General features: G+C 43.8%; 2 protein-coding genes across 2 annotated transcripts in view; both read right to left on the minus strand.

The window, feature by feature from the left end:
* LOC106611152 (tetratricopeptide repeat protein 7B) overlaps window positions 1-21,850 on the minus strand; it is a 77,228-nt gene extending 55,378 nt beyond the window's left edge. The window contains 4 exon segments of the mRNA XM_082955710.1: window positions 9,796-9,917; window positions 15,576-15,709; window positions 18,997-19,165; window positions 19,499-21,850. Of these exon segments, the coding sequence (XP_082811836.1) occupies window positions 9,796-9,917; window positions 15,576-15,709; window positions 18,997-19,165; window positions 19,499-19,732 (659 nt within the window). The 5' untranslated portion in view covers window positions 19,733-21,850.
* Window positions 21,851-23,344: 1,494 nt separating this feature from the next.
* Window positions 23,345-26,342, minus strand: brms1la (BRMS1 like transcriptional repressor a). Its single transcript, XM_014211092.3, has 11 exons — window positions 26,061-26,342; window positions 25,828-25,977; window positions 25,624-25,714; window positions 25,370-25,497; window positions 25,086-25,165; window positions 24,861-24,957; window positions 24,555-24,644; window positions 24,342-24,406; window positions 24,081-24,120; window positions 23,714-23,843; window positions 23,345-23,594 (listed from the first exon to the last, which is right to left on the minus strand). The coding sequence occupies exons 2-11, from the start codon at window positions 25,961-25,963 to the stop codon at window positions 23,477-23,479; spliced, it is 975 nt and encodes a 324-aa protein (XP_014066567.1). The 5' UTR covers window positions 25,964-25,977; window positions 26,061-26,342; the 3' UTR covers window positions 23,345-23,476.
* Window positions 26,343-26,642: the final 300 nt, after the last annotated feature.

A 26,642-nucleotide genomic window follows, 5' to 3' on the forward strand; every position in this document is an offset into this window, starting at 1 on the left:
ACTCGTCCCTCCTGTATCCGGTCCCAGTGGGATGCGTCTCGCCCTTCCCAGGGAGTATGATGGAACGGCAGCACTGTGTCAGGGGTTCCTATTACAGCTGGACCTATACCTGGTCACCATTCACCCGGCTCCTTCGGGAAGGGAGAGGGTGTCCACTCTTGTCTCGTGCCTCTCGGGGAGAGCTCTAGAGTGGGCAAACGCCGTGTGGGGAGAAGGAGATGCGGCGTTGGACCACTTCAAGGATTTCACCCGCCGCTTCCGGGCAGTCTTCGACCGTCCGCCCGAGGGTAGAGTGGCGGGTGAACGTCTCTTCCACCTGAGGCAGGGGACGAGGAGCGCCCAGGAGTTCGCCCTGGAATTTCAGACCTTGACCGCCGGAGCAGGATGGAACGACAGGGCCCTCATCGACCACTACCGATGTAGCCTGCACGAGGATGTCCGTCGGGAGTTGGCCTGCAGGGATGCAAACCATCACCTTTGACCAACTGGTGGATCTGTCCATTCGGTTGGATAACCTGCTGGTCACCCGCGGACGTCCAGAGAGGGCTCTGTCGGTTCCCGCTTCCAGCACCCCCACTCCGGTGCCAATGGAGCTGGGAGGGGCTGCGCTCAGGGAGGCCGGAGGAGGGGCCTTCACGTGCACCTGTGGCCGCAGAGGGCACACTGCCTGTCGGTGCCGGGTTGGTGCCTCTGGGAGTCGAGGCAGCAGGCAGGGCTCTCTGGCGTCACCCCAGGTGAGTCTGCACCATTCTCATCCAGAGCCCTCTGTTGTTCGACTGTTTGTGCATGTTTTTATTCCTGAGTTTTCCCCGCATTCCCAGCATAAGGCGCTTGTCGATTCAGGCGCAGCTGGGAATTTTATCGACAGAGCATTCGCCCTTAGTTTAGGGATCCCCATCGTTCCTGTGGTTAGACCCTTCCCGGTACACGCTCTGGATAGTCGACCATTAGGGTTCGGATTAATCAGGGAAGCCACCATCTCCCTGGGCATGGTGACGCAGGGGGGTCACGAGGAGAGAATGAGTCTCTTCCTCATTGACTCTCCTGCGTTTCCCGTGGTCCTAGGCCTTCCCTGGTTAGCTCATCATGACCCCACTATTTCATGGCAACAGAGGGCTCTCACGGGGTGGTCCCGAGAGTGCTCGGGGAGGTGTGTAGGGGTTTCCGTTGGCGCTACCACGGAGGAAAGTCCAGACCAGGTCTTCATCGTGCCCATCCCCCCTGAATATGCCGATTTGGCTCTCGCCTTCTCCAAAAAAAAGAAGACTCAATTACCACCCCATCGACGGGGTGATTGTGCATTAAATCTCCTGGTAGACGCCTGTCACAAGCGGAGACGGCAGCTATGGAGACATATGTCTCTGAATCCCTGCGTCAGGGGTACATTCGGTCCTCCACTTCACCCGCCTCCTCAAGTTTATTTTTTGTGAAGAAGGAGGGAGGTCTGCGCCCGTGCATTGACTATCGAGGTCTGAATCAAATCACGGTGAGGTACAGTTACTCGCTACCTCTCATCGCCACGGTGATTGAGTCAATGCACGGGGCGCGCTTCTTCACTAAACTGGATCTCAGAAGCACTTAGAACCTGGTGTGTATCCGGGAGGGAGACGAGTGGAAGACGGCGTTTCGAACCACCTCAGGGCATTATGAGTACCTCGTCATGCCGTATGGGTTGATGAATGCTCCATCAGTCTTCCAATCCTTTGTAGACAAGATTTTCAGGGACCTGCACGGGCAGGGTGTAGTGGTGTGTATCGATGACATTCTGATATAATCCGCTACACGCGCCGAGCATATGTCCCTGGTGCGCAGGGTGATTGGACGATTGTTGGAGCATGACCTGTACGTCAAGGCTGAGAAATACCTCACTGCTGAAGGGGGGTCCTGTACGTTTGCAGTGGTCGGCTGAGGCGGACAGGGCTTTTGGGCACCTAAGGGCTCTGTATACCTCGGCTCCCGTGCTGGCCCATCCGGATCCCTCTTTGGCATTCATAGTGGAGGTGGACGCGTCCGAGGCTGGGATAGGAGCCGTGCTCTCTCAGTGCTCGGGCACACCACCGAAGCTCTTCTCGAAGAAGCTCAGCCCGGCGGAGCGGAAATATGATGTGGGAGACCGGGAGCTGTTGGCTGTGGTTAAGGCTTTGAAGGCGTGGAGACATTGGCTTGAGGGGGCTAAACACCCTTTTCTCATCTGGACTGACCACCGCAACCTGGAGTACATCCGGGCAGCGAGGAGACTGAATCCTCGTCAGGCAAGGTGGGCCATGTTTTTTTACCCGTAATGTGTTCATCCTTTCCTACAGACCAGGTTCCCAAAATGTGAAGGCAGACGCACTGTCCCGGAAGTATGACACAGAGGAGCAGCCCATAGATCAGACTCCCATACTCCCAGCTTCCTGCCTGGTAGCGCCGGTCGTGTGGGAGCTGGACGCGGACATTGAGCAGGCTTTACGTACAGAGCCCCCTCCCCTCCAGTGTCCCGTCGGGCGTCTGTACGTTCCGTCTGCTGTCCGTGACTAGTTGATCTATTGGGGCCACACGTCACCCTCCTCTGGTCATCCGGGGATCGGTCGGATGGTTAAATAAAGGTGATATATATATATATATATATTATTATTATATATATTATATATAGTGGATACATTTTATATATTGTGGAGGATAGTGGATACATTTTATATAGAGTGGTGGATAGTGCATACATATTATATATAGTGGAGGATAGTGGATACATATTATAAACTCAGCAAAAAAAGAAACGTCCTCTCACTGTCAACTGAGTTTATTTTCAGCATAACGTGTAAATATTTGTATGAACATAACAAGATTCAACAACTGAGACATAAACTGAACAAGTTCCACAGACATGTGACTAACAGAAATGAAAAATGTGTCCCTGAACAAAGCAGGGGTCAAAATCAAAAGTAACAGTCAGTATCTGGTATGGCCGCCAGCTGCATTAAGTACTGCAGTGCATCTCCTCCTCATGGACTGCACCAGATTTGCCAGTTCTTGCTGTGAGATGTTACCCCACTCTTCCACCAAGGCACCTGCAAGTTCCCGGACATTTCTGGGGGGGAATGGCCCTAGCCTTCACCCTCCCAACCAACAGGTCCCAGATGTGCTTAATGGGATTGAAATCCGGGCCCTTCGCTGGCCATGGCAGAACACTGACATTCCTGTCTTGCAGGAAATCACGCACAGAACGAGCAGTATGGCTGGTGGCATTGTCATGCTGGAGGGCCATGTCAGGATGAGCCTGCAGTAAGGGTACCACATGAGGGAGGAGGATGTCTTCCCTGTAACGCACAGCGTTGAGATTGCCTGCAATGACAACAAGCTTAGTCCGATGATGCTGTGACACACCGCCCCAGACAATGGTGTAGCGCTCATTCCTTCGACGATAAACGCGAATCCAACCATCACCCCTGGTGAGACAAAACCGTGACTCGTCAGTGAAGAGCACTTTTTGCCAGTCCTGTCTGGTCCAGCGACGGTGGGTTTGTGCCCATAGGCAACGTTGTTGCCGGTGATGTCTGGTGAGGACCTGCCTTACAACAGGCCTACAAGCCCTCAGTCCAGCCTCTCTCTGCCTATTGCGGGCAGTCTGAGCACTGATGGAGGGATTGTGCGTTCCTGGTGTAACTCGAGCAGTTGTTGCCATCCTGTACCAGTCCCGCAGGTGTGATGTTCGGATGTACCGATCCTGTGCAGGTGTTGTTACACGTGGTCTGCCACTGCGAGGATGATCAGCTGTCCGTCCTGTCTTCTTGTAGCGCTGTCTTAGGCGTCCCACAGTACGGACATTGCAATTTATTGCCCTGGCCACATCTGCAGTCCTCGTGCCTCCTTGCAGCATGCCTAAGGCATGCTCACGCAGATGAGCAGGGACCCTGGGTATCTTACTTTTGGTGTTTTTCAGAGTCAGTAGAAAGGCCTCTTTAGCATCCTAGGTTTTCATAACTGTGACCTTAATTGCCTAACGTCTGTAAACTGTTAGTGACTTAACGACCGTTCCACAGGTGTATGTTCATTAATTGTTTATGGTTCATTGAACAAGCATGGGAAACAGTGTTTAAACCCTTTACAATTAAGATCTGTGAAGTTATTTGAATTTGTACGAATTATCTTTGAAAGGCAGGGTCCTGAAAAAGGGAGTTTATATAGTGGATACACTTTATATAGAGTGGTGGATAGTGGATACATTTTATAAAAAGTGGATACATTTTATGTAGAGTGGTTGATAGTGGATACATATTATATATAGTGGATACATTTTATATATAGTGGATACATTTTATATATAGTGGATACATATTATATATAGTGGATACATTTTATATAGAGTGGTGGATCGTGGATACATATTATATATAGTGGATACATTTTATATAGAGTGGTGGATAGTGGATACATTTTATATATAGTGGTGGATAGTGGATACATTTTATATAGAGTGGTGGATAGTGGATACATTTTATATATAGTGGATACATTTTATATATAGTGGTGTGATAGTGGATACATTTTATATATAGTGGTGGACTGTGGATACATTTTATATATAGTGGAGGATAGTGGATACATTTTATATAGAGTGGATACATTTTATATAGAGTGATGGATAGTGGATACATATTGTACCCCTACCACATACTGACTAAAACCAAGCCTTAAAATCGATGCTGAAAATATATTATTCTGAGAAAATCTCTGTTCTCATAATTATGGATCTGTATAAACAAGCAATAAAATATTTCCTATAAATAATGGTGAATATGTGCATATCAGTCTGTGTGTGTGTCAGCGCTGGTATGGTCATTTGTGTGCGAGGTTGTCAGTTGATAGGAGATGTCAATACCCTAGCTCAACACTTCTCTATGGATCAGACACACTGCAATGTTCCCACACCAACTCAGCTAACACTCTCCCACTGAACAAACTAACCACACAAACACACGCCTTCTCTGACTGCATGTGTTTATGTGCTTAATGCAAGAAAGTATCTTATAAGTGTGTGAGCCTTTGTTATGTTATCGATGCGTCACACTAACGTTGGAGAAATGTTGACTAGGGTTCAGCTCAGAGTGCTAAACTGCCCGGTAACACCAAACGAGTGAGCGGTCTAGCTCCAAGCGGCTGCTCCTCTCCCCCCTGTGTCCGTCTGTCTGTCCGTCCGTCCGTCCGTCCGTCCGTCCGTCCGTCCGTCCGTCCGTCCGTCCGTCCGTCTGTCTGTCTGTCTGTATAACGTGGTGGTGCGTATCCGTTTGCAAATGAGGGTTTCATCAAAGACTTAATACGTGTTTGCTGTTAGGCCTCATTTTCCTAAATCAGCTCAAACCGATACAGCACTGACAGTAAGGAATCGGTGTGTGTGTGTGTGTGTGTGTGTGTGTGTGTGTGTTGGCAGGGCTACAGTAAATGCAAGACTGCAGCAGGCAGCATTCTAAGACTTGATTTGCTAATGAGAAGTGACCTGGTTTTTCAGATGCCTAACAGCTAGAGGAAGCACAGACTATGCATCCCAAATGGAAACCTATTCCCTATGTAGTGCACTACTTTTGACCAGGGCCCATAGGCGTTTGGTCTAAAGTAGTGCACTATATAACAGTAGGGAATAGGGTACTATTTTGGATGCACACCTTGCATCGATACACACCTTGCATCGATACAGTTAGTTAGTGTGTACACTAGACATCTCTTATCCAACCAAGCATTTTCCTCTGCTCTATTTAACAAGCCACTTCAATAAAGGCATATTATGAAGAATTGTCTTGGTCCTGCTGTTTTTTTTGTAAGATCCATTTCCTTCTCAGTACCAAAGGCCTCCTCCTAATTCACTGCAACCATGATTGACCACTTTACAAAGGGGGAAAATAATTATACAAAAGGAATGCTGGCAGATGTTTTTATCGCAACGCTCAACTTTAAATATCTATGAGCAGAGAGAGCAACACGAGATTCACAGGCAGGCACACTGCTGCATTATTCATGAGTTTAGCAGACACCCTTAACGACAGATAATTACCGCTACTCACAGCTTACACATTAGCCATGTATGCAGCTGGCTATTTACTGAAGATGTGTCCTTTTTAACGTTGGCATTCTCGAGGATAGAAAAAGCACCTTCCCACTGGAAATGCTGTGTGTGTGCGTGATTTGTATGTAGTGTGTGTTTCTATTAATGTATTTGCAGCACTATACCAGTGTGTGTGTCCTCCGGTGTGTTATTAGTGAGAGAGAGAGACGTGTGGAGGTAGGGAGGAGTGCAGGTTGACATGAAAGAGACACTGTGTTGCATCATCTATGAACTATTATCTTCAGCAGCAGCAGTAGTGGCAGCCTCCTCTCTTTATCTCTTCTCCTCTCTGGTTTTTAAGTGGTTTCCTCCATTTTCCATGTGAAAAATCCACCTTGCCCTATACAGTGGGTATGTCCCTATTCCATATCGTGCACTACTTTAGACCAGAGCCCTATGGGAATAGGTTGCCATTTGTGACACAACCAGTGCTTCCCAGGCAGACTGTGGTATGGATGGTTCCCCCCAGGAGAACCAGACAGCACAAAAGGGGTGCTTGAGGAGGATTTATTTCATCAAGACACCATAAATTCAGTATAACTTCCATAAGAGATGAAGAATGCATTTATGGGCATTGGGCAATAGCAAAAGGAGCGTTGAGAGTTGTTTTTTTGAAGCGTGTCACATAGATGTGTACTGTGAACGTTAGAGAAGCCATGTGGCTGCTACAGCTGTGTCTGTTAACGTTCCTGTGAGCCCTAATCCTGTCAGTGGTGTGCATCCCAAATGGTGTGGTTGTGAGATGAGGTCTAAGCATGCTGGGATAGTCATAATGTCAGTATGGGGGTGGGGCTAAGAGAGATAGGAGGCTATCATCCATCTTCAGGTCTGACTGAAACACAGCCAGCACACACACTGGCACACACATGCACACAAAATCACATGCACACTCCGACAGAGCTTTACCACCACACCCCTACCAGGAGCTTAGGGAGCATTACCTCCATATCAACACCTATAACTAGCTACTCACACACACTACTGCTCTAACCTACAGGGGAGCTAGCCGGCAGGTACCAAACTATGTCTAACTAGATCAAAGCACAGCAGCTATGGACATAGGAATCCATTCCACACCGTCACCAATTTTGTGCTGTCTGGCTGAGCCCAATCACTTTTCCACTGGCAGGCTTGAGGCTTGCAGACCTGCCAACCTTGAAGTAGAGTACCACTGAAGGCACACTTGCGACATCCATACTGCTCAAATCATAGGAAAATTTACTTTTTTTGCCTAATAATGATTTTGGCAGAAGACTGCCTCAGTAGGAATGGTAAGAATGGTAACTATTGACTGTTAATAATATCGGTCCTTGGCTGTTCTTCAGTAGCTAACTAGAATGTTTTGTTGTTGTAATGTTTATCGCCTTTTTCTTGTCTCTTTGTTGCAACTCCCCAACGGGCTCGGGAGGTGAAGGTCGAGTCATGCATCCTTCCGAAACATGACCTGCCAAACCGCACTTAACACCCGCTCGCTTTACTCAGAAACCAGCTGCACCAATGTGTCGGAGAAAACACCATTCAACTGACGACCGAAGTCAGCCTGCAGGCGCCCGGCCTGCGATGAGCCAAGTTAAGCCCCCCCGGTCAAACCCTCCCCTAACTCGGACGACGCTGGGCGAATTGTGCGCCGCCCTATGGGACTCCCGGTCACGACCGATAGTGACACAGCCTGGGATCAAACCCCAGGCTCTAGTGACGCCGCAACACTGCGATGCAGTGCCTTAGATCGCTGCGCCACTCGGGAGGCCCTAGAAATAAATGTAACTGTAGAACTGACTATTATCACATCATTAGTAGCCTACTGTTGACAAACAGCTAAAGTCAGAAGTTTACATACACTTAGGTTGGAGTCAATAAAACTTGTTTTTCAACCACTGTACAAATTTCTTGTTAACAAACTATAGTTTTGGCAAGTCGGTTAGGACATCTACTTTGTGCATGACAAGTAATTTTTCCAACAATTGTTTACAGACAGATTATTTCACTTATAATTCACTGTATCACAATTCCAGTGGGTCAGAAGTTTACATACACTAAGTTGACTGTGCCTTTAAACAGCTTGGAGAATTCTAGAAAATTATGTCATGGCTTTAGAAGCTTCTGATATGCTAATTGACATCATTTGAGTCAATTGGAGGTATACCTGTGGATGTATTTCAAGGCCTGACTTCAAGCTCAGTGCCTCTTTGCTTGACATCATGGGAAAATCAAAATAAATCAGCCAAGACCTCAGAAAAAAACATTGTAGTTCTCTACAAGTCTGGTTCATCCTTGGGAGCAATTTCAAAACGCCTGAAGGTACCATGTTCATCTGTACAAACAATAGTACGCAAGTATAAACACCATGGGACCACGCAGCCGTCATACCGCTCAGGAATGACACGCGTTCTGTCTCCTAGAGATGAACTAGGTGCGAAAAGTGCAAATCAATCCCAGAACAACAGCAAAGGACCTTGTGAAGATGCTGGAGGAAACAGGTACAAAAGTATCTATATCCACAGTAAAACGAGTCCTATATCAACATAACCTGAAAGGCCGCTCAGCAAGGAAGAAGCCACTGCTCCAAAACCACCATAAAAAAGCCAGACTACGGTTTGCAACTGCACATGGAGAAATGTCCTCTGGTCTAATTAAACAAAAATAGAACTGTTTGGCCATAATGACAATTGTTATGTTTGGAGGAAAAGGGGGAGGCTTGCAAGCCGAAGAACACCATCCCAACCGCGAAGCACGGGGGTGGCAGCATCATGTTGTGGGGGTGCTTTGCTGCAGAAGGGACTGGTGCACTTAACAAAATAGATGGCATCATGAGGCAGGAAAAGTATGTGGATATATAGAAGCAACATCTCAAGACATCAGTCAGGAAGTTAAAGCTTAGTAGGGTCTTCCAAATGGACAATGACCCCAAGCATACTTCCAAAGTTGTGGCAAAATGGCTTAAGGACAACAAAGTCAAGGTATTGGAGTGGCCATCACAAAGCCCTGACCTCAATCCCATAGAAAATTTGTGGGCAGAACTAAAAAAGCTTGTGCGAGCAAGGAGGCCTACAAACGTGACTCAGTTACACCAGCTCTGTCAGGAGGAATGGGCCAAAAGCCTGTGGGAATTAATTGAGTGTATGTAAACTTCTGACCCACTGGGAATGTGATAAAATAAATAAAATCTGAAATAAATCATTCTCTCTACTATTATTCTGACATTTCACATTCTTAAAATAAAGTGGTGATCCTAACTGACCTAAAATAGGGAATTTTTGTGTATTTTATGGTTGTTTTTCATACTGCATACTTTCACCTCAAATTGTGTGCATGGTACGCAAAATGCATGCAGGTTGGCAGGTCTGGGTTTGGCATCTTGGCTTTGAGTTCCAAGTCAACCTGAGTCTCTATGGTAATACAAGAGCATTGTTCTCTCTGGGGGGGATTGTAAGTCAAACACAGTGCTATTCTAGGGCAGAGAGGAGTGGAGGAATACCTACTATGCGTCCTGAGACAAACGGACCCTTGGATTGGAAGAAAGAGTGACAGTGGAGAGAGGGAAGAGTGACAGTGGAGAGAGGGAAGAGTGACAGTGGAGAGAGGGAAGAGTGACAGTGGAGAGAGGGAAGAGTGACAGTGGAGAGAGGGAAGAGTGACAGGAAGCAGCAACACACACAGTAGGTTAGGGATGAATGTCAGTGTAGGATTATTCCACACACACGCTCTCACTTTCTTACCCATTTTTGAAGTGGATGACATGTGCCCTCTGAAGTCCCGTCTCCAGGAAGTATCCCAGCTCCTGCTCCTGGGCCACTGGATCTGGCTTTGGACTGCGGTTCTGCCACCCCGCACTAAGGGCCTGAAACACATCAAATTGACCAGAGAACAAAGTCTGGAGCCACCTCCTGCACCACAATGCAATGCTTGAAGATGCAGAGAACAAAGTCAGCTTACTATTCAGATTCTGCATCAACAATAGACTGTTACACTGTATAGGCCTACACATATGCAAATCAGCCAAACGCTTTAATTCAGAAACCACAATATTGTACTTCCAAAACCAGATTGGTAATCAGAGAGATAAGAAAACACAACCAAGATAACATCAGATAATAGTAGACCTAAAAGGAAAGAAAGAGATAAGAGGAGAGAGGACAGGGAGAAGATTGAAGAACCATGGCTGCTACTCTCTTCTCCTCATCCCCCTCTCCTCTCCTTCCCCTCCTCCTCTCCTCCCCCTCCTAACCCTCTCCTCCCCCTATTTCCTCTGCATCCGTCCAACCCAAAGGTCCCCATTGTGTTCCCACTCTCCTCTCTCTGTCTGTCAAAAATATGAAATGATTTCATTCAGCAGCAGGTAGCTTGTGTCCTTATACCTTGTGCTGTCAGCCTGGCACATGATACACAGAGAGAGAGAGATAGATACCTGGCTGTAGTGCTGTTGCCCCATTCATCTCCTGGGTATTGTATCAGTGTCTCTCTGTATGCTGTATGGAATCAGCTGTCGGTTCAATTTCAGGGGGGCAGCTCTCTCAGACCTGGTGTTCTGGATGTGTGGGTGGGCTGGGAATGTAGGTTTGGAAGGGAAAGGCGTGTGCTGGAGGTGGGGAGGGAGCTATTTGGGGAAGTGCCGCTCCAATGTGAATCAGTTGCACTAAATTAGAATTTCAATATTGAATTCTAACAGCCGATACAGAAGAAAGAAAATGCAGGGGTAAAGCCTGTGGCTTTTTGGAGGAGTGAATCGATGCCACTAGATTAGTTTAAATATTGAATTCAAATAGCACATACAGTTATGACATTTTGGAGCAACAACACAGCTCTATCCTGAGGCTTGGTAACTAAAATGACACCATGAGCCCAAAAAATGGGCCAAATGAGTATTTGCATCATTGCTCTTCAACTAAGGACACTTAAGGACACTTGCACAAAATAGAAGGTCTGAACACCATTCACTATCTCTACACTGTGAACACCATAACTCAACAGAGTAGTCACACCAAAGGCCTCAGGGCCAGAATAGCATCAGACAGGCTAGCACTGGGGATGGGAGAATGTTATTGAGTGAGTTCCCACATGCTAGCATATATATGCACTCAGACTGACTAGGTAGCAGGACTGCTGAAATGAAAAATATATAAAAAGGTTGCTACACTGTTCTGCAACCCCTCAGAGGCCAGGAGAGACTCAGGGATGGAGAGAGCAGAAAAAGAGAGAGGGAGAGGAAGAGAGAGAGCAGAGAGACAAATACAGATAGAGAGAAAGAAAGAAAAATAGAGAGCGAGAGAGAGCAGAGACAGAGAGATAGAAAGAAAGAAATAGATGGAAAAAGCAAAGAGAGAGAAAAACAGAGAGGGAGAAACAGAGAGCAGACAGAAAGAGAGAGAAAATAAAATGCAAGGGAAAACCCTGTTGGCAGAACAAATCAGAGTGGAGAAAAAAAGTTGCTGGTTTTTCAACCAGCCAAGGTCAGAAACAGGAACATCAAACCCTGAGCCAGTTTGTCAATGCTGCATCGATCTGCTGATGGACCTGGCCCCCTTCGACCACTATGGTACTAATAGTACAGACACCAGCACTTCTGATGGGGTATAGGCCTACTGCACTGTCTAATACACTAGCACACAGGCAGGTCCAACTCCCAAACATTAGCTGATGTGTGGTGAGCGTTCTGGCACAAAATGGTTGCCGCTTTGAGCACTGGAAAAGCCCTATACAAATCCAATCAATTAATGAATTAGTTAATTACAGGCAAGTCCAATCCACTTATTGGGGAAACCAAGGAAGGATAGTGATTCATTAAAGGGCAGGTTGCATGATATATTTCCACAAATCTAACAATGTAGATTGATGATATTCCATCTGAACGGTCTTTATGCAAAAGTTTCTATAAAATGTTGGTAACACTTCATTTTAAGGGGTCCTTATTACAGTGTATTTATGCAATTACACTGTAACAAGAATTGTAATTAATTGTAATAATGCATAGTTACAGTAATAACGACGTGTAACTGGTGGTAATTGCAGTCTGTAATTTGTATTTATTATGGATCCCCATTAGCTGCTGCCAAGGCAGCACCTACTCTTCCTGGGGTCCAGCAGGATTAAGGCAGTTATACAATTTTAAATACATTACAATACATTCATTACAGAATTCACAACACACTACGTGTGTGCCCTCAGACCCATACTCTACCACATATCTACAACACAAAATCCATGTGTACGTCTGTGTATAGTGTGTATGTCATCATGTGTGTGTACGCATGTGTCTGTGCCTATGTTTGTGTTACTTCAGAGTCCCTGCTGTTCCATAAGGTGTATATTTACCTGCTTTTTAAATCTGACTCTACTGCTTGCATCAGTTATCTGATGTGGGATAGAGTTCAATGAAGTCATGGCTCTATGTGGTACTGTGAGCCTCCCATAGTCTGTTCTGGACTTGGGGACTGTGAAGAGACCTCTGGTGGCAGGACTTGTGGGGTATGCATGGGTGTCAGACCTATGTGCTAGTATTTTAAAAACAGACAGCTCAGTACCTTCAGCTTGTCAACACCTCTTACGAAAACAAGTAATGATGATATCAATCTATCTTCCACTTTGAGCCATGAGAGATTGACATGCATGTCATTAATGTTAGCTCTCCGTGTACTTTTAAGGGCCAGTCGTGCTGCCCTGTTCTGAGCCAACTGCAATTTTCCCAAGTCCCTCTTTGTGGCACCTGACCACACTACTGAACAGTAGTCTAGGTGTGACAAAACCAGGGCCTGTAGGACCTGCCTAGTTGATAGTGTTGTTAAGAATGCAGAGCAGTGCTTTATTATGGACAGACTTCTCCCCATCTTAGACACTGTTGTATCAATATGTTTTGACCATGACAGTTTACAATCCAAGGTTACTCCAAGCAGTTTAGTCACCTCAACTTGCTCAATTTCCACATTATTCATTACGAGATGTAGTTGAGGTTTAGTGAATGATTTGTCCCAAATACAATGCTTTAAGTTTTGGAAATATTTATGACTAACTTATTAATTACAGGGGTGTAACAACAGATGTTTGATAGCATGCTTGTTACAAATGTTGAAGCTTCCGATAGCATCCCAACGCACAATATTTCAGCCTTTACAAACCATGTGGTAAGCCAATTGAAAACCGACCACATCATTGACAACTCTGCAATACAGATGTGGAGTCTGATGCCCAGGCTCAATGGCAAAAACAGGTTCACAAACAGTTCACATCAAAAAACTTTTTTTTAAATAATTTAACGGTGCTTTTGACAATAGGTAAATTACTTTAACAAAACTGTAAACCTATTAAGCTTGGTTGAATAATGGTTTATACACTGAACAAAAATATAAATGCAACACGTGAAGTGTTGGTTCCATGTTTCATGAGCTGAAATAAAAGATCCCAGGAATTTTACATACGTACAAAAATACTGTTTCTCTCAAATTCTGTGTACAATTTGTTCACATACCAGTTAGTTAGCATTTCTCCTTTGCCAAGATAATCCATCCACCTGACAGGTGTGGCATATCAAGAAGCTGATTAAACAGCATGATCATTACACATTGTGCTCCTTGTGCAGGGGACAATAAAAGGCCAATCTAGAGTGCAGTTTTGTCACACAACAAATACAGTACCAGTCAAAAGTTTGGACACACCTACTCATTCAAGGGTTTTCTTTATTTTGACTATTTTCTACAATGCAGAATAATAGTGAAGACATCACAACTACGAAATAACACATGGAATCATGTAGTAACCAAAAAAGTGTTAAACAAATCAAAATATATTTTATATTTGAGATTCTCCAAAGTAGCCACCCTTTGCTTTGATGACAGTATTTTACAGTATTGGCATTCTCTCAACCAGCTCCACCTGGACTGCTTTTCCAAGGAGTTGCCTCAAACTGGACTGCTCTTCCCGGAGTTGCCTCATAAACTGTTGATGTTGAGACTGGTGTTTTGCGGGTACTATTTAATGAAGTTGCCAGTTGAGGACTTGTGAGGCGTCTGTTTCTCAAACTAGACACTCTAATGTACTTGTACTCTTGCTCAGTTGTGCACCGGGGCCTCCCAAAGTTTGCACACAGCGTTGTACGAGATCTTCAGTTTCTTGGCAATTTCTCACATGGAATAGCCTTCATTTCACAAAACAAGAATAGACTGACGAGTTTCAGAAGAAAGTTCTTTGTTTCTGGCCATTTGAAGCCTGTAATTGAACCCACAAATGCTGACGCTCCAGATACTCAAGTAGTCTAAAGAAGGCCAGTTTTATTGCTTCTTTAATCCGAACAACAGTTTTCAGCTGTGCTAACATAATTGCAAAAGGGTTTTCTAATGATCAATTAGCCTTTTAAAATTATAAACTTGGATTAGCTAACACAACGTGAAATTGGAACACAGGAGTGATGGTTGCTGATTATGGGCCTCTGTACGCCTATGTAGATATTCCTTAAAAAATCTGCTGTTTCCAGCTACAATCGTCATTTACAACATTAACAATGTCTACACTGTATTTCATGTTATTTTAATTGACAAAAAAGTGCTTTTATGTCAAAAACATTTCTAAGCGACCCCAAACTTTTGAACGGTAGTTTTTTTTCACACCTTTTTCTCCCCAATTTCGTGGTATTCAATTGGTAGTTAGTCTTGTCTCAACGCTGCAACTCCCGTATGGATTCGGGAGAGGCGAAGGTCGAGAGCCGTGCATCCTCTGAAACACGACCCAACCAAGCCGCACTGCTTCTTGACACAATGCCCACTTAACCCGGAAGCCAGCCGCACCAATGTGTCGGAGGAAACACCGTACACCTGGCGACCGTGTCAGCGTGCACTGTGCCCGGCCCGCCACAGGAGTCGCTAGTGCGCGATGGGACAAGGACATCCCTACAGGCCAAACCCCCCCTAACCTGGACAACGCTGGGCCAATTGTGCGCCGCCCCATGGGTCTCCCGGTCGCGGCCGGCTGCGACAGAGCCTGGACTCGAACCCAGAATCTCTGGTGGAACAGCTTTGACCACTGCGCCACTCAGGAGGCCACCCAAATCTGAACGTTTAACAGCAACCTCATTCTGCAAACTTCCCTTTAAAATGTCAAACAGCAACTATCCAAGAACAAAAGTTAAGTTACTGGTGACTGGCCCTTAGTCTTGACTATTTGTAATTGTAACTTAAAAATCGACTCAGGAAAATGACGTAGATGCACAAAGTAAACAACTAAGAGTGTTGAAGCTCGAGACTAAACTTCTCCGCTGTTTTGGTCCCGTTGCTATCACGTTGCAGTCTTGCATCCCGCTCATCTTAATATCTGCAGTTCTGCTCATGGCAACATCATCTAGCCGAGTCTACCTTAAACTGTCATTTTAAAAGAGGGTTAATTATTTTGTTAGTATTAGCCTAGATCACCTGAAAATGATTTGGTTTTGTCACAGTGATTAAAGCATCCCCATCTTCTCCCTCCCATCAACACATCCACTTGTAAAGCCAATGTTAGCTGGTTGCTAGGTTACCTTCTCTACTTCCTGTAGGTAGAGCAAGGCAATGTCTCCAGACTTCTCATAGCAGGTAATCACTTCCTGGTCTTTGTCCACGTTATAATTGGAAAGGGACGGAGATGCAACCGGGACTTTCTCTAGACACAGACCTGGAGAGAAGAAATAAAGAAAGGAACTTTTAAAAACGGCTGTATACTCTACACTACACATACAGTACTGTGGCCTTGCCTCTGGTCGGGATAAGACTACACAATGCAGCCCACCAGGGGTTAAAGTTCATGCTCAAGCTTTAGTGTCTGTGTTTCTGTACGTGCGTGGATGCGCGTGCATAGTGTACAATCATTGGAGTCAAGGACAGCCACCAACCTCACCTCATGTCAGCCAAGGACTGAAGAAGATACCTTATTTTACAGCCTTCCTTTCTTCTATAGAGGAGAGTAGGACAACAATCATCTTCTACTTCTGGGTCTCACTCATCTACAAATGAAGGCCCTCATTCTTTTCCCTCATGTAGGGCCCTGAGTTTCCCTGATTTTGTGACCTGGCAAGGAAAAACTCTGGGCCTTTGGTGTAGTCTGCGCCCCTTGTTATAGGCAGAGTTTTTCTATGTAAACTCACGTGGGAAGGAATAACTCGGGGCCCTAAAATGATACTATGAGAAAAGTATCCCTGTCTGACCTTTGGGTAAACTGTATCTTGTTTTGTGTGGGCCGGTTCTGTCAATCACCATACCATTGTGTTTGTAACAAGACAATATGTAGAAAAGCACAACACTTCCATCGTGGCTACACAAACCTCGTTGTTATGAAACCGAATCTGCAGTTCCCCAAAGCACACTTTTCAAACAATGCATTAATAATAGATAATAGCCTTAATAACTAATTCATTATAAATAGCTCTAGCCTCTGGAATTACGCAAGACTACTCCAACTGTGTGACGCTCAAATGGAGCCATTCACTAAAAGGGTCCAAACAATACAAGCCAAATGGTTCATCCATCAACCCCACATGATTAATTTACACACCCTGAAACCTCCAGTACCATAGAGGTGCAGATGTCTTCTCTTTATAGGACATGACAGGAACATGAATACTGATGCAAGAGAGAAAGACAGAGAGGGATTGAAGTAGAGAGGGGAGGAGAGAGAGAGCTATACATAGATAAAGAAACAGAAAGACAGAGAGGTAGAGAGAGAGGGTAGAGAGAAAGAATTATAGATAAGCAAAGAAACAGAAAGACAGAGAAGGAGACAAACAGATGGAGAGATTAACATGCTCTGTCACAGATGGACGGACCCCCACCATGGATGGATGGATGGATGGATGGATGGAAAGATGGAGAGAGCGAGAGAGATAGAGATCTGCAAAGATGGATGTATGCAGCCATGCTTGTCTTTGCCTTATAAAGATTTCCTGTGGTGGAGATGCGGGTATGTTAATGACTGGAGCCGGGGGATTCTGTTGTCATTTTATGGCTCTGATCTCTCTGCTGCCGTGCCACATAACTTATTCATACCACTGTGGCACTTTCACGGCCTAATGGGCTCCTGTGTTACTCTAAACAGGCCGGCCTGACCTCCTCCTCCCCTCCACTCCTCTCGATTAGGACGCTCATTAAAATGAAAAACAGCAGTAATGTCTTCCCATTCCCGCCATCGGACAAACAAGATGGCTGGTCCAGACAAAGTCACAGAAAATAACTAATGAACTCAGGTTATCTATCAACATGGCCTTACACAGCCAACAAAGGACTATATAAGAAATGATGCTGTTTAACATAAAAGAGAGCTTCATCTGAAGAGACTTCCTTCCATTCTAGATGTTTCCGGCTATAAAGTCAGCTTGCCTACATTCAGGTCAAGCCCTAATGTTTCAATGCTTCACTCCATATACACAGTATGATTGCAGGCAATACGGCCCGGAGAGAAGACGTGTGTGTGCCTATGTGGGGGTGGGGTTGCCTACGCAATGCAGTTGCTCCACAGTGATGTATGCTGTATGGGCAACTGCTTGGCTTGCATCATCGGTCGGTCTGTGTAAATCCTGGGATAGGCTGCTGTATGTATAGAGGGGGACAGATTTGTGTGTGCGCCCTGTGTGTATACTAGGCTGCTGTATTGAGGGACTCCACACTACAGTAGAGCTTCTTCTTCTTTAGATAGATAGATAGATAGATAGATAGATAGATAGATAGATAGATAGATAGATAGATAGATAGATAGATAGATAGATAGATAGATAGATAGATAGATAGATAGATAGATAGATAGATAGATAGATAGATAGATAGATAGATAGATAGATAGATAGATAGATAGATACATACATACATACATACATACATACATACATACATACATACATACATACATACATACATACATACATACATACATGTTGAATGATAAAGCCTCAGTACCATGTCCAGTGTGTGTGTGTGTGTGTGTGTGTGTGTGTGTGTGTGTGTGTGTGTGTGTGTGTGTGTGTGTGTGTGTGTGTGTGTGTGTGTGTGTGTGTGTGTGAGGACTCCTCTCTGCATGATCAAACGTAAGCATAGTGAACAGTGAACCTCTACTGCCACCATAGGGCCCAACAACACATTGCAGGGGATACTAGCTCAAACAGAGGACTGGTGCTGCTGTGTCAATTTCCTCTTTTCAGAGACAACGTATTTTTCCTCCATGTCATGTCCATTTTAATATACACACTAGATTTAGATACAGCAACTGACTCTATTATAGGACATTTAAAACGCCACTACTTATGCATCAAAACCCATCTCCATTTTACAGCAGGTCAATCGAACATCCCCCTGTATTAGTGCAGAATTCTGAGGGGAAAGCCTGAGCAAGCCTCCACAGACAGGAACTGCATAATGAGGTAGGTCACATTGTGTTCTCATCAGCTAAGCTAACCGTCCTCCTGGCAAGCATACAGTGACAGAGTTCAGGGGTGCAACGGCAGGGCGGGCACCAGGTTAAGACTCGGACTGACCAGACCAGCAGAGTTAGGTAATACATTCACCCCAGCCTCAACCTCAGCACTTTCTCAATACATGACTGAGGCAGTGGAAGAACAGAGGGCTCAGCACCACAGATTAGGCTCAATGTCCTTTAGAATAGACAAATTCACCAAATTACTAGAATGGAATGTGTCGAGTACTGAAGCAGAGTTGAGATTGAAGCTGAAATTTGGTAGTAGAATAGACGGTAGGGTTATGCAGTGTTTCTCCTACCATAGATCTGTTCCCCTGGACAATTTTGTTGCATAGATTTCGAATTGGGAAATACTGGCAGGGTTTTCCAGCACAGGACCTTTTTTGGCAGGCCACCCAAAGGTTTTTTTGTGGCCACTGCCACCACCTAAGCCTCTTTTTGAGCCAGGAAAAACCCTGACTGGTGTAATGTGAGGGCATTATGGTACCCAAAGCTCTTACCTTTGGTAGCGTATGCTTCGGTAATCATGGAGAGACGGTAGACGGGGGCTCCCACCAGTGCCAGCTCGTCCAGGGTCACTTTGCCATACTGGTTGAACGTCTCACTATAGTCTCCCTCCACATAGGACATCTTGGCCATCAACATACTAGCCTCTTGCATGTAGTCCGGCTAGGCACAAAAGGAAAGAGAAGAGACAGTTATTGTGTAGCCATATGTTTTCTCCTGAACACAAAAATATATGTTCATATTTCAGAGAAAAAGGGTTCATACAAGCAGCATGAGGGAGTGAGGCAGTAATATGAGGTTATACAATTCAAAGGGGATTCTCTCAGTTTGGGAAAGCAGTGAGTGTACAGCCAGATCCTGATTAAACCAGTGTTACCCTTTTGCAGTATTATAATACTGTTATAAGACTGGACTACACTGTTATAGCACTTACAAGACTAAACTAGACATATGACAAATACTAATGGCTATAGGTGTTATATCATTAACATCTACCTTGAGGTTCCCTCGGTCCAGGGCAGCGGTCAGGTGCTTGCGGACCTCCACAAGCTGGGGTCTTCGGCTCCTTGGGCTGGCCCCCTGCTTGATGGGGTTCTCCTTGAGGTACTGCTGGAGCTTGGCTTCCCCCAGCACCAGGTCATCTGAAACACAAACAGAGTTTAGTCTATACCTCCAGCAGTGGAGGCTCTTCAGAGGAGGAAGGGGAGGACCATCCTCAGTGAATTTCATAAAAATAAAAATAGTGAAACATTAAAAAAAGTTACACTTTTTAGATAAAACTATAGTAAATATATTCACATCACCAAATAATTTATTAAAACACTCTGTTTTGCAATGAAGGTCTACAGTAGCCTCAACAGCACTCTGTACGGTAACGCCACTGTCGACGGAGGACAGCTATTTTCCATCCTCCTCTGGCTACATTGACTTCAATACAAAACCTAGGAGGCTCATGGTTCTCACCCCCTTCCATAGACTGACACTTCTCTGTTCTCAATTACATTCAAATCAGCATTGAAAAAAAAGTTGAAGTTTGTTCCACATGAGCGAGTCTAACCACAAGTCAAAGACCACTATGACACACCAAATGTGTTTGATGGATCACTGGAAAAGAGCAGGAATAGGCTTTTTTGTAGGCTACAGTCCAAGCTATATCTTCCAATGGTGCGACTGCTGTTGGCATCCAAATATTATCAAACTTCAATAAACGCTTGGAGGATGCCTATTGATCATTGTTTTTTCAACCAGTGGACAGCCAGTGAAAAATGTGCTCTTGCAACAGCTGCATAGTGCGGATCCCAGCCTATGAAATAAAAGTGGCTCTTTTATTGCTCAATCTAATTCATGTCGATAAAAAAATTCCTTCATGCCATGTTGGATTTTAAAGCAATTTGTAGGCTAATCCAGTTTGTTAACTACCCCCCCATGCTCTGGTCTGACTGACATAAGAAGGCATGTCAGTTTATGTCAACAAAACATGCTTGCATGCCAAAATATGACATTTATGCCCTGTTCAAAACCTAGGAAGAAACCTAGAGAGGAACCAGGCTATGAGGGGTGGCCAGTCCTCTTCTGACTGTGCCGGGTGGAGATTATAACAGAACATGGCCAAGATGTTCAAATGTTCATAAATGACCAGCAGGGTCAAATAATAATAGTCACAGTAGTTGTTGAGGGTGCAACAAGTCAGCACCTCAGGAGTAAATGTCAGTTGGCTTTTCATAGCCGACCATTGAGAGTATCTCTACCGCTCCTGCTGTCTCTAGAGAGTTGAAAACAGCAGGTCTGGGACAGGTAGCACGTCCGGTGAACAGGTCAGGGTTCCATAGCCGCAGGCGGAACAGTTGAAACTGGAGCAGCAGCACGGCCAGGTGGACTGGGGACAGCAAGGAGTCATCATGCCAGGTAGTCCTGAGGCATGGTCCTAGGGCCCAGGTCCTCCGAGAGAGAAAGAAAGAGAGAAAGAGAGAGAGAATTAGAGAGAGCATACTTAAGTTCACACAGGACACCGGATAAATGACATCATCATTCCAGCAAGGCGACTTCCTGTTCACAGACATCAATAGAACTGAAATCTGTCAAGAAAACAATTTCCCCCTCCTTGAAGCTTGCTATTTCGCACAGATTTCAATTTTGTTTATGTTGATTTCAGTAAGCCGCTCCACTGTGTATGATTAGGCAACTGATATGCAGGACTAAATATTCTTAAACTATTTCTATGAAGTCTACCTATGCAAGTGGTAAGATAGCTAGCTCAGTAAAATAATGTAGAACTATTTAATGAGTGAGAACGTTCAACAAGTATGCACAGTTGATATACTCTCTGTCCAAGTTAGTTAGCTACAGTAGCTAGGCTGGCTAGCCCCGAAATGACAGAAAAGTGTGTGCGTATGCACGATCAAAGAAGCTTTGGGTTTTCGCTAAATATTTTTTTTTTACATTTACATTTTTTTTTTAACTATACCGGTGTGTTCAAGCACCGGTGTGTGCCGTGTGTTCAAGATCATTATTTCGTTCTTACATTCGCATGACCACTAGAAATAGCTGTCTACCTGGCAGCCACTCGCAAAGGACGTTTCATTCACGTAGACGCGCTGACTTGGTTAGGAAAGCTCGTGTATTCCGTTCCCTGTCCAGGCCCCAAATCGTTAAGTGAACGGCAGAGCAAATCTTACCATTCGATATTAGTTTGGCAGAGAGCTGCCGTACAAGCTCTGGTATCTTGTCCCATTGCCCTTCCGAACGGATTCGTTCTATCTCTGTCTCGAGTCGTGACCCAGACTTTATCGCTGTCATTTTCAGTTCAGACTCTAGCAGAGACCAAAACACGACAGCCACGAAGTGTCAGCTGCGACACGGGTTGGAAATGTTCATCGGAAGGGAAACAGCTATACCCTCTGGTAGCTGTCACTCTCACATCTGTCAGATGTGAAAATATTAATTCATGTTTTATTGCCATTTCCCAAACTGCATGCAAGGACATAATCACATAGCTATGTATTGTTTCACTATGTTTCGTTTTTGTTTAGTGAACTTTACTCATGTTTATGAACATACAGGCAGTCATGATGAAATCAAAATACTTAACACCACATTCATATTGATACTTTCTCCCAAAAGGCTTTAGTACAAGAACAGACTACTCCTTGCTTCAACCTTGCATACAACATACAAGTCATTTGTTCTGCTTTTGACAAAACAGTTAATATTATTTTCACACCAACATTCACATTAGTACACTTCAATACACATTTCAAATATTGATCTTAGTCTTGGCAGTAGAGTTTGGGCAAGTAAAAAAAAGCTTTCTAACAACAAAAAAGCTTTCATGAAACACTTGGTTGTTTAGGTAGGAGAAATTGGCTGTGGCAAATTATTGTATTGCAGCAATGTTTATACATGAAACAAGACTGGAATCTCCAAACTGTTCTGTGATTTAGGGGCATATCTTTATCCCAAGTAAAACAGCTTAAGATGTTTTTTACTCTGTTGTAGAAATATGGACATAGATGCTGACCTCAAGCACACATGACATGAGATTATGGAAAAGCTAAGTGTAGAAAAAGTAATGTGCATTTCACTGGATCTTCTCAGAAAATGTATTGGGCTCTAAAAAATACAGACAAAGTTTATAGACAGATTTTTCCCTTTATTTATATAAAACATGCAGGCCCATTTTATTCTGTACATTAAGACAATGGTTCCTTTCTAGCAAACCCACAGCATCTCAAAGTGAGGTACAAGTAGGGTTACAAAGCTCTGGTAACTTTCCCAAAATTTCCTGCTTATTCGCTTCTGATTCTGGGACACTTTCAACCGGGTTATCTGGAAAACCTGGGAATTTTGGGAACGTTACTAGAATTTTAAAACCCTATGTAGGAATGTCATTAAGACAGACAGCAAGAAACAAATGAATACTGCATTGGAAGATGTAAGACATAAGTGTTAAAGTTATACAGACAGTCATCACCAGTACCGTACCAATAACAAAGAATTGATCATAAATTACAAAAAGTACAACTGGCAGAGACGGGTATGGCAAGAGATAATGGATACTTGTCAATGTACATGAGAGGCTGATATACTGATCTAAACTGATGTCCCATGTAACTTTCTATAGATCTTGCAGTGTTAGTCCGTTATACTGTACATTTTCCCATCTGAATGCTTTGAGCTACTGTTAAGGCAAACCTGTAGAAAACGGGAGTCTGGAAACTCATGTTCTCCATATCCATCTGTCTTGCCCAATAAAAATGCCATTGGAACATGGTCATATTCACACCTACAGTCACACAATACTATTTAGAGGACCCACACCCATCTCACAAAATTAACAAAAAATGGTATTTCATATAAATTGTATTTTAATTCAGAATTCACTAGAAAACTTGAAATGGGCAGAAGATGGCACCATGGGGATCTTTGAATAACTCCTGAGCTTTGGAGAGGGAGTGGTGCAAGTTCACCTGATAATTAGGAGTGTTTGATAGTGTATTTGCCTTTCTGGAGCTGAGAGATGTACAGCTTGGATTTACTGCCGTCTAGTCGTTTGAACCAAACCTCATCGTGGTTGATTGTGGTAATTATGGCTCTTTGGACAGAGGGGGGCAAGAGAAGATTAAACATTGAAATTATTAAATGGTTAGAAAAAGGACATAAAATACTTTGCTTCCAAAAAAGTATATTTCCCAAGGATGCCAGTATCCTCACCTTGTGGGAAATTCATCTTTCTTGTCGATGCATATCGTCTGTCCACGGCAGTACCATTCTCCGTCATAACTCAACTTTCCCTCTTCTGATCGAGCATTATGCTGATACTTTTCATTCTTATTGGTGGAGACTGGAATTTAATGTTTGGTGGAAACAAACAAATATTTAGTCACAAAAGTACACACTCCAAGTTGGTATAGTAACTTATTATAAAGTATAATTTCAACTTGCTGACATTATATTGTGTTTATTATGCATGGTGTTCATTCATAGTTTGGTTCAGAAAACCAAAAAGAGAGGAAGGACAGGATCTCACAATAACAGAATAGTGACAATTCTTTAATTCAAAATGGAAGTTGAGTCTTACCATCAGTTTTACCTCTGTGAGGTCCCAAAGTAGCCACAGCCTTTAAGATATTAAAATTGTTAGAATATGATCATAATCACCATATAAATCCAAAACATAGTAATATAATAATAATAATAAATTACATTTAGCAGAAGCTTTAATCCAAAGCGACTTACAGTCACACTTGCATACATACATGTATGGGTGGTGTCAGGAATCGAACCCACTATCTACCAACTGAGCTAGAGGACCATACTATGCATCTATGAGGCAAGGTACCTTTCTGATTGCTGTCCAATCCTCCAGTATATCCAAGTCTTGTAACATGTAGACAATATATGGTCGTACGGATGTTAAGGAAATACTGGTATATAAAGGCAAGTGTGAGTGGGTGGTGGGTGGGACAAGTACACACAACACAGACCAAGATTGTAAAAAAAAAATGTATGTAAGACTCATTTCTGTTGAGACTCAGATGATGAAAGAGGATATCTGACACAACAACTGGCTTCTTCTTTTTATCTGGACTAAATGGATCTTTCCTCTTGTTCTTCCTTGACTGCAGCTCATCTTTCCAGAGCTCTGAGAAAAGAAGGGTCAATGAGTAAAGGGAATATTAAGACATGGCACTATCGGACAGTTTCCTGGACACAGACTGAGCCTAGTCCTGGACTAAAAAGCATGCTCCATTAAAATAGATTTTAAGTCCAGGACTAGGCTTGCTGTCTGGGGAACTAGCCATATGAGAGCTGGGTTATGCATGCTACGTTAGTGGCTCGCACAATGACTTGACGATACCTGAGGTTATGTCTATACTGTGCCTGTCCTCCTCCAGTCGCCTGATCTTTTCCACAAGTTCACTCTGCACTGTATCAAACAATAGCAACTTCTCACTCTAAGATAAACAAAGAGGAATCAATGGTTACAAATGATAATCAATTAAGACACTATACAAATAAATTAATTCGTCAAGAGGTTTGAAGACGGTCATGGGTATGTGGAATTCCCAACAACAATGCTCACCTCCCAGTGCTGGAAAGCTGCTTGGATTTCACAGTCGTACTTGTTTTTTACAGACTCTATACAGAGCTCCCGGTAGATCCCTGAGAAGGAAAACAATTTGACAGTGAGACATGCCAGCATAGTGTTCATTCAATTTTCTTCATCAGATTTACTTTGTCAACTTCTGGATGAAAATTAGGAAACCTTAATTTATTAATCTGGTGTTCAATGCCACAGCAATTTGTGAAATCAGTTTAAAGCTACATAAATAATGTAATCCAAAGATTAGCTTGCGACAGACTTACCAGCAACCTTTGTTCTGATCTGCATGTTCTCCTGCAGATTTGCCAGGGGGTCCAGGTACTCCGAAGCCTTGCCTGCAATCACCTCCTGGAGTTTGGCATCCACCTGACTCAACCTCTCCTTGTACAACCTGAACAAAAACAGCATTGGCTACAATTGGTTAACCTTAGATACATTCATCTGTTTGACACACTGTGATGGAATTGAGACATATTTATAATGTAAATCCAATCAGTAAATGCAATCAGAGACTTACTGGTCTTTCAGGTCTCCAAATTGTTTCTCCAGATTTGTCATTTCATCAAGGCACTCCACCCTTCTCCTTTCACAGTCCTCATCATCCATCTCTAAAATACATGCATGATGCCCAAAATACCAATGAAACAGGCGCATTCATGTAACATGTGTAGCAAATCACTTGTAGTTTACAAACAAACTGGGTTGGTAAAACAATTCTTACCTGAGCTGTCCCCATCCTCTGACTCCGAGGAGCTCTCAGTGTCATCCTCGTCTGAACTGCTCCCATCTTGTTCGGGATAGTCGACTTCCATCTCCTCGTGGTTACTTTCTTTCTTTTCTCGAGAATGTACCGGCATGTTGACTTCCTTACCTGGATTTTAATCAGAATGCTTGTATCACAATGCCAAATAAATTAACTAGTCATAATAATGCTAGTTCAAAGCTTGAACATACCTTCAACTACTAACAGAGTAATTGTATTTTGTACTTCCAACAAAAAAGATAGATATCTACTTTAGAAATAGCTTCCCAAAATCGTTGTGATGCTAACGTTAGTTAGCGAATAAAACAACAACAAAAAACACCGGAAATTAAAATAGCTCGCTTGCTAGCTAGCTAGCTAGCTAGCAAGTGAAGCTATCTTTCGAAAACTACACAGTTCATCGGATGACATGAATATGTCGGTAAGATTAGTATAATTTCTTTTAGCAATAGTAAAATAAAAAAACAGAAAGATAAATAATCTCGTTGTATGTCCGATTGAATAAGCGGTAAGCATTGATGGAAAGCTAGCTAACGTTAGCTAGCTAGCCAGCAAGCAAGCAAACGTCCAAGCTAAAAACAAACGATAAATCGCAGCGGTTCAATGGCGCGTTATTGACGTACATTTCGATGCTAGGGAATTGTAGTTGTTTTACAACAATTTCACCGTGTAGTAATTGTACAAAAGGGTTAGAACTCAAACTACATTCCCCAGGGTTTGACAAGCAGCGCACCATATCGTTAGACCATACAAATCAAATCAAGAAAAGTTGA

Source organism: Salmo salar, chromosome 09, assembly GCF_965601325.2.
Source record: "Salmo salar chromosome 09, fSalSal1, whole genome shotgun sequence".
Classification (NCBI taxonomy): domain Eukaryota; kingdom Metazoa; phylum Chordata; class Actinopteri; order Salmoniformes; family Salmonidae; genus Salmo; species Salmo salar.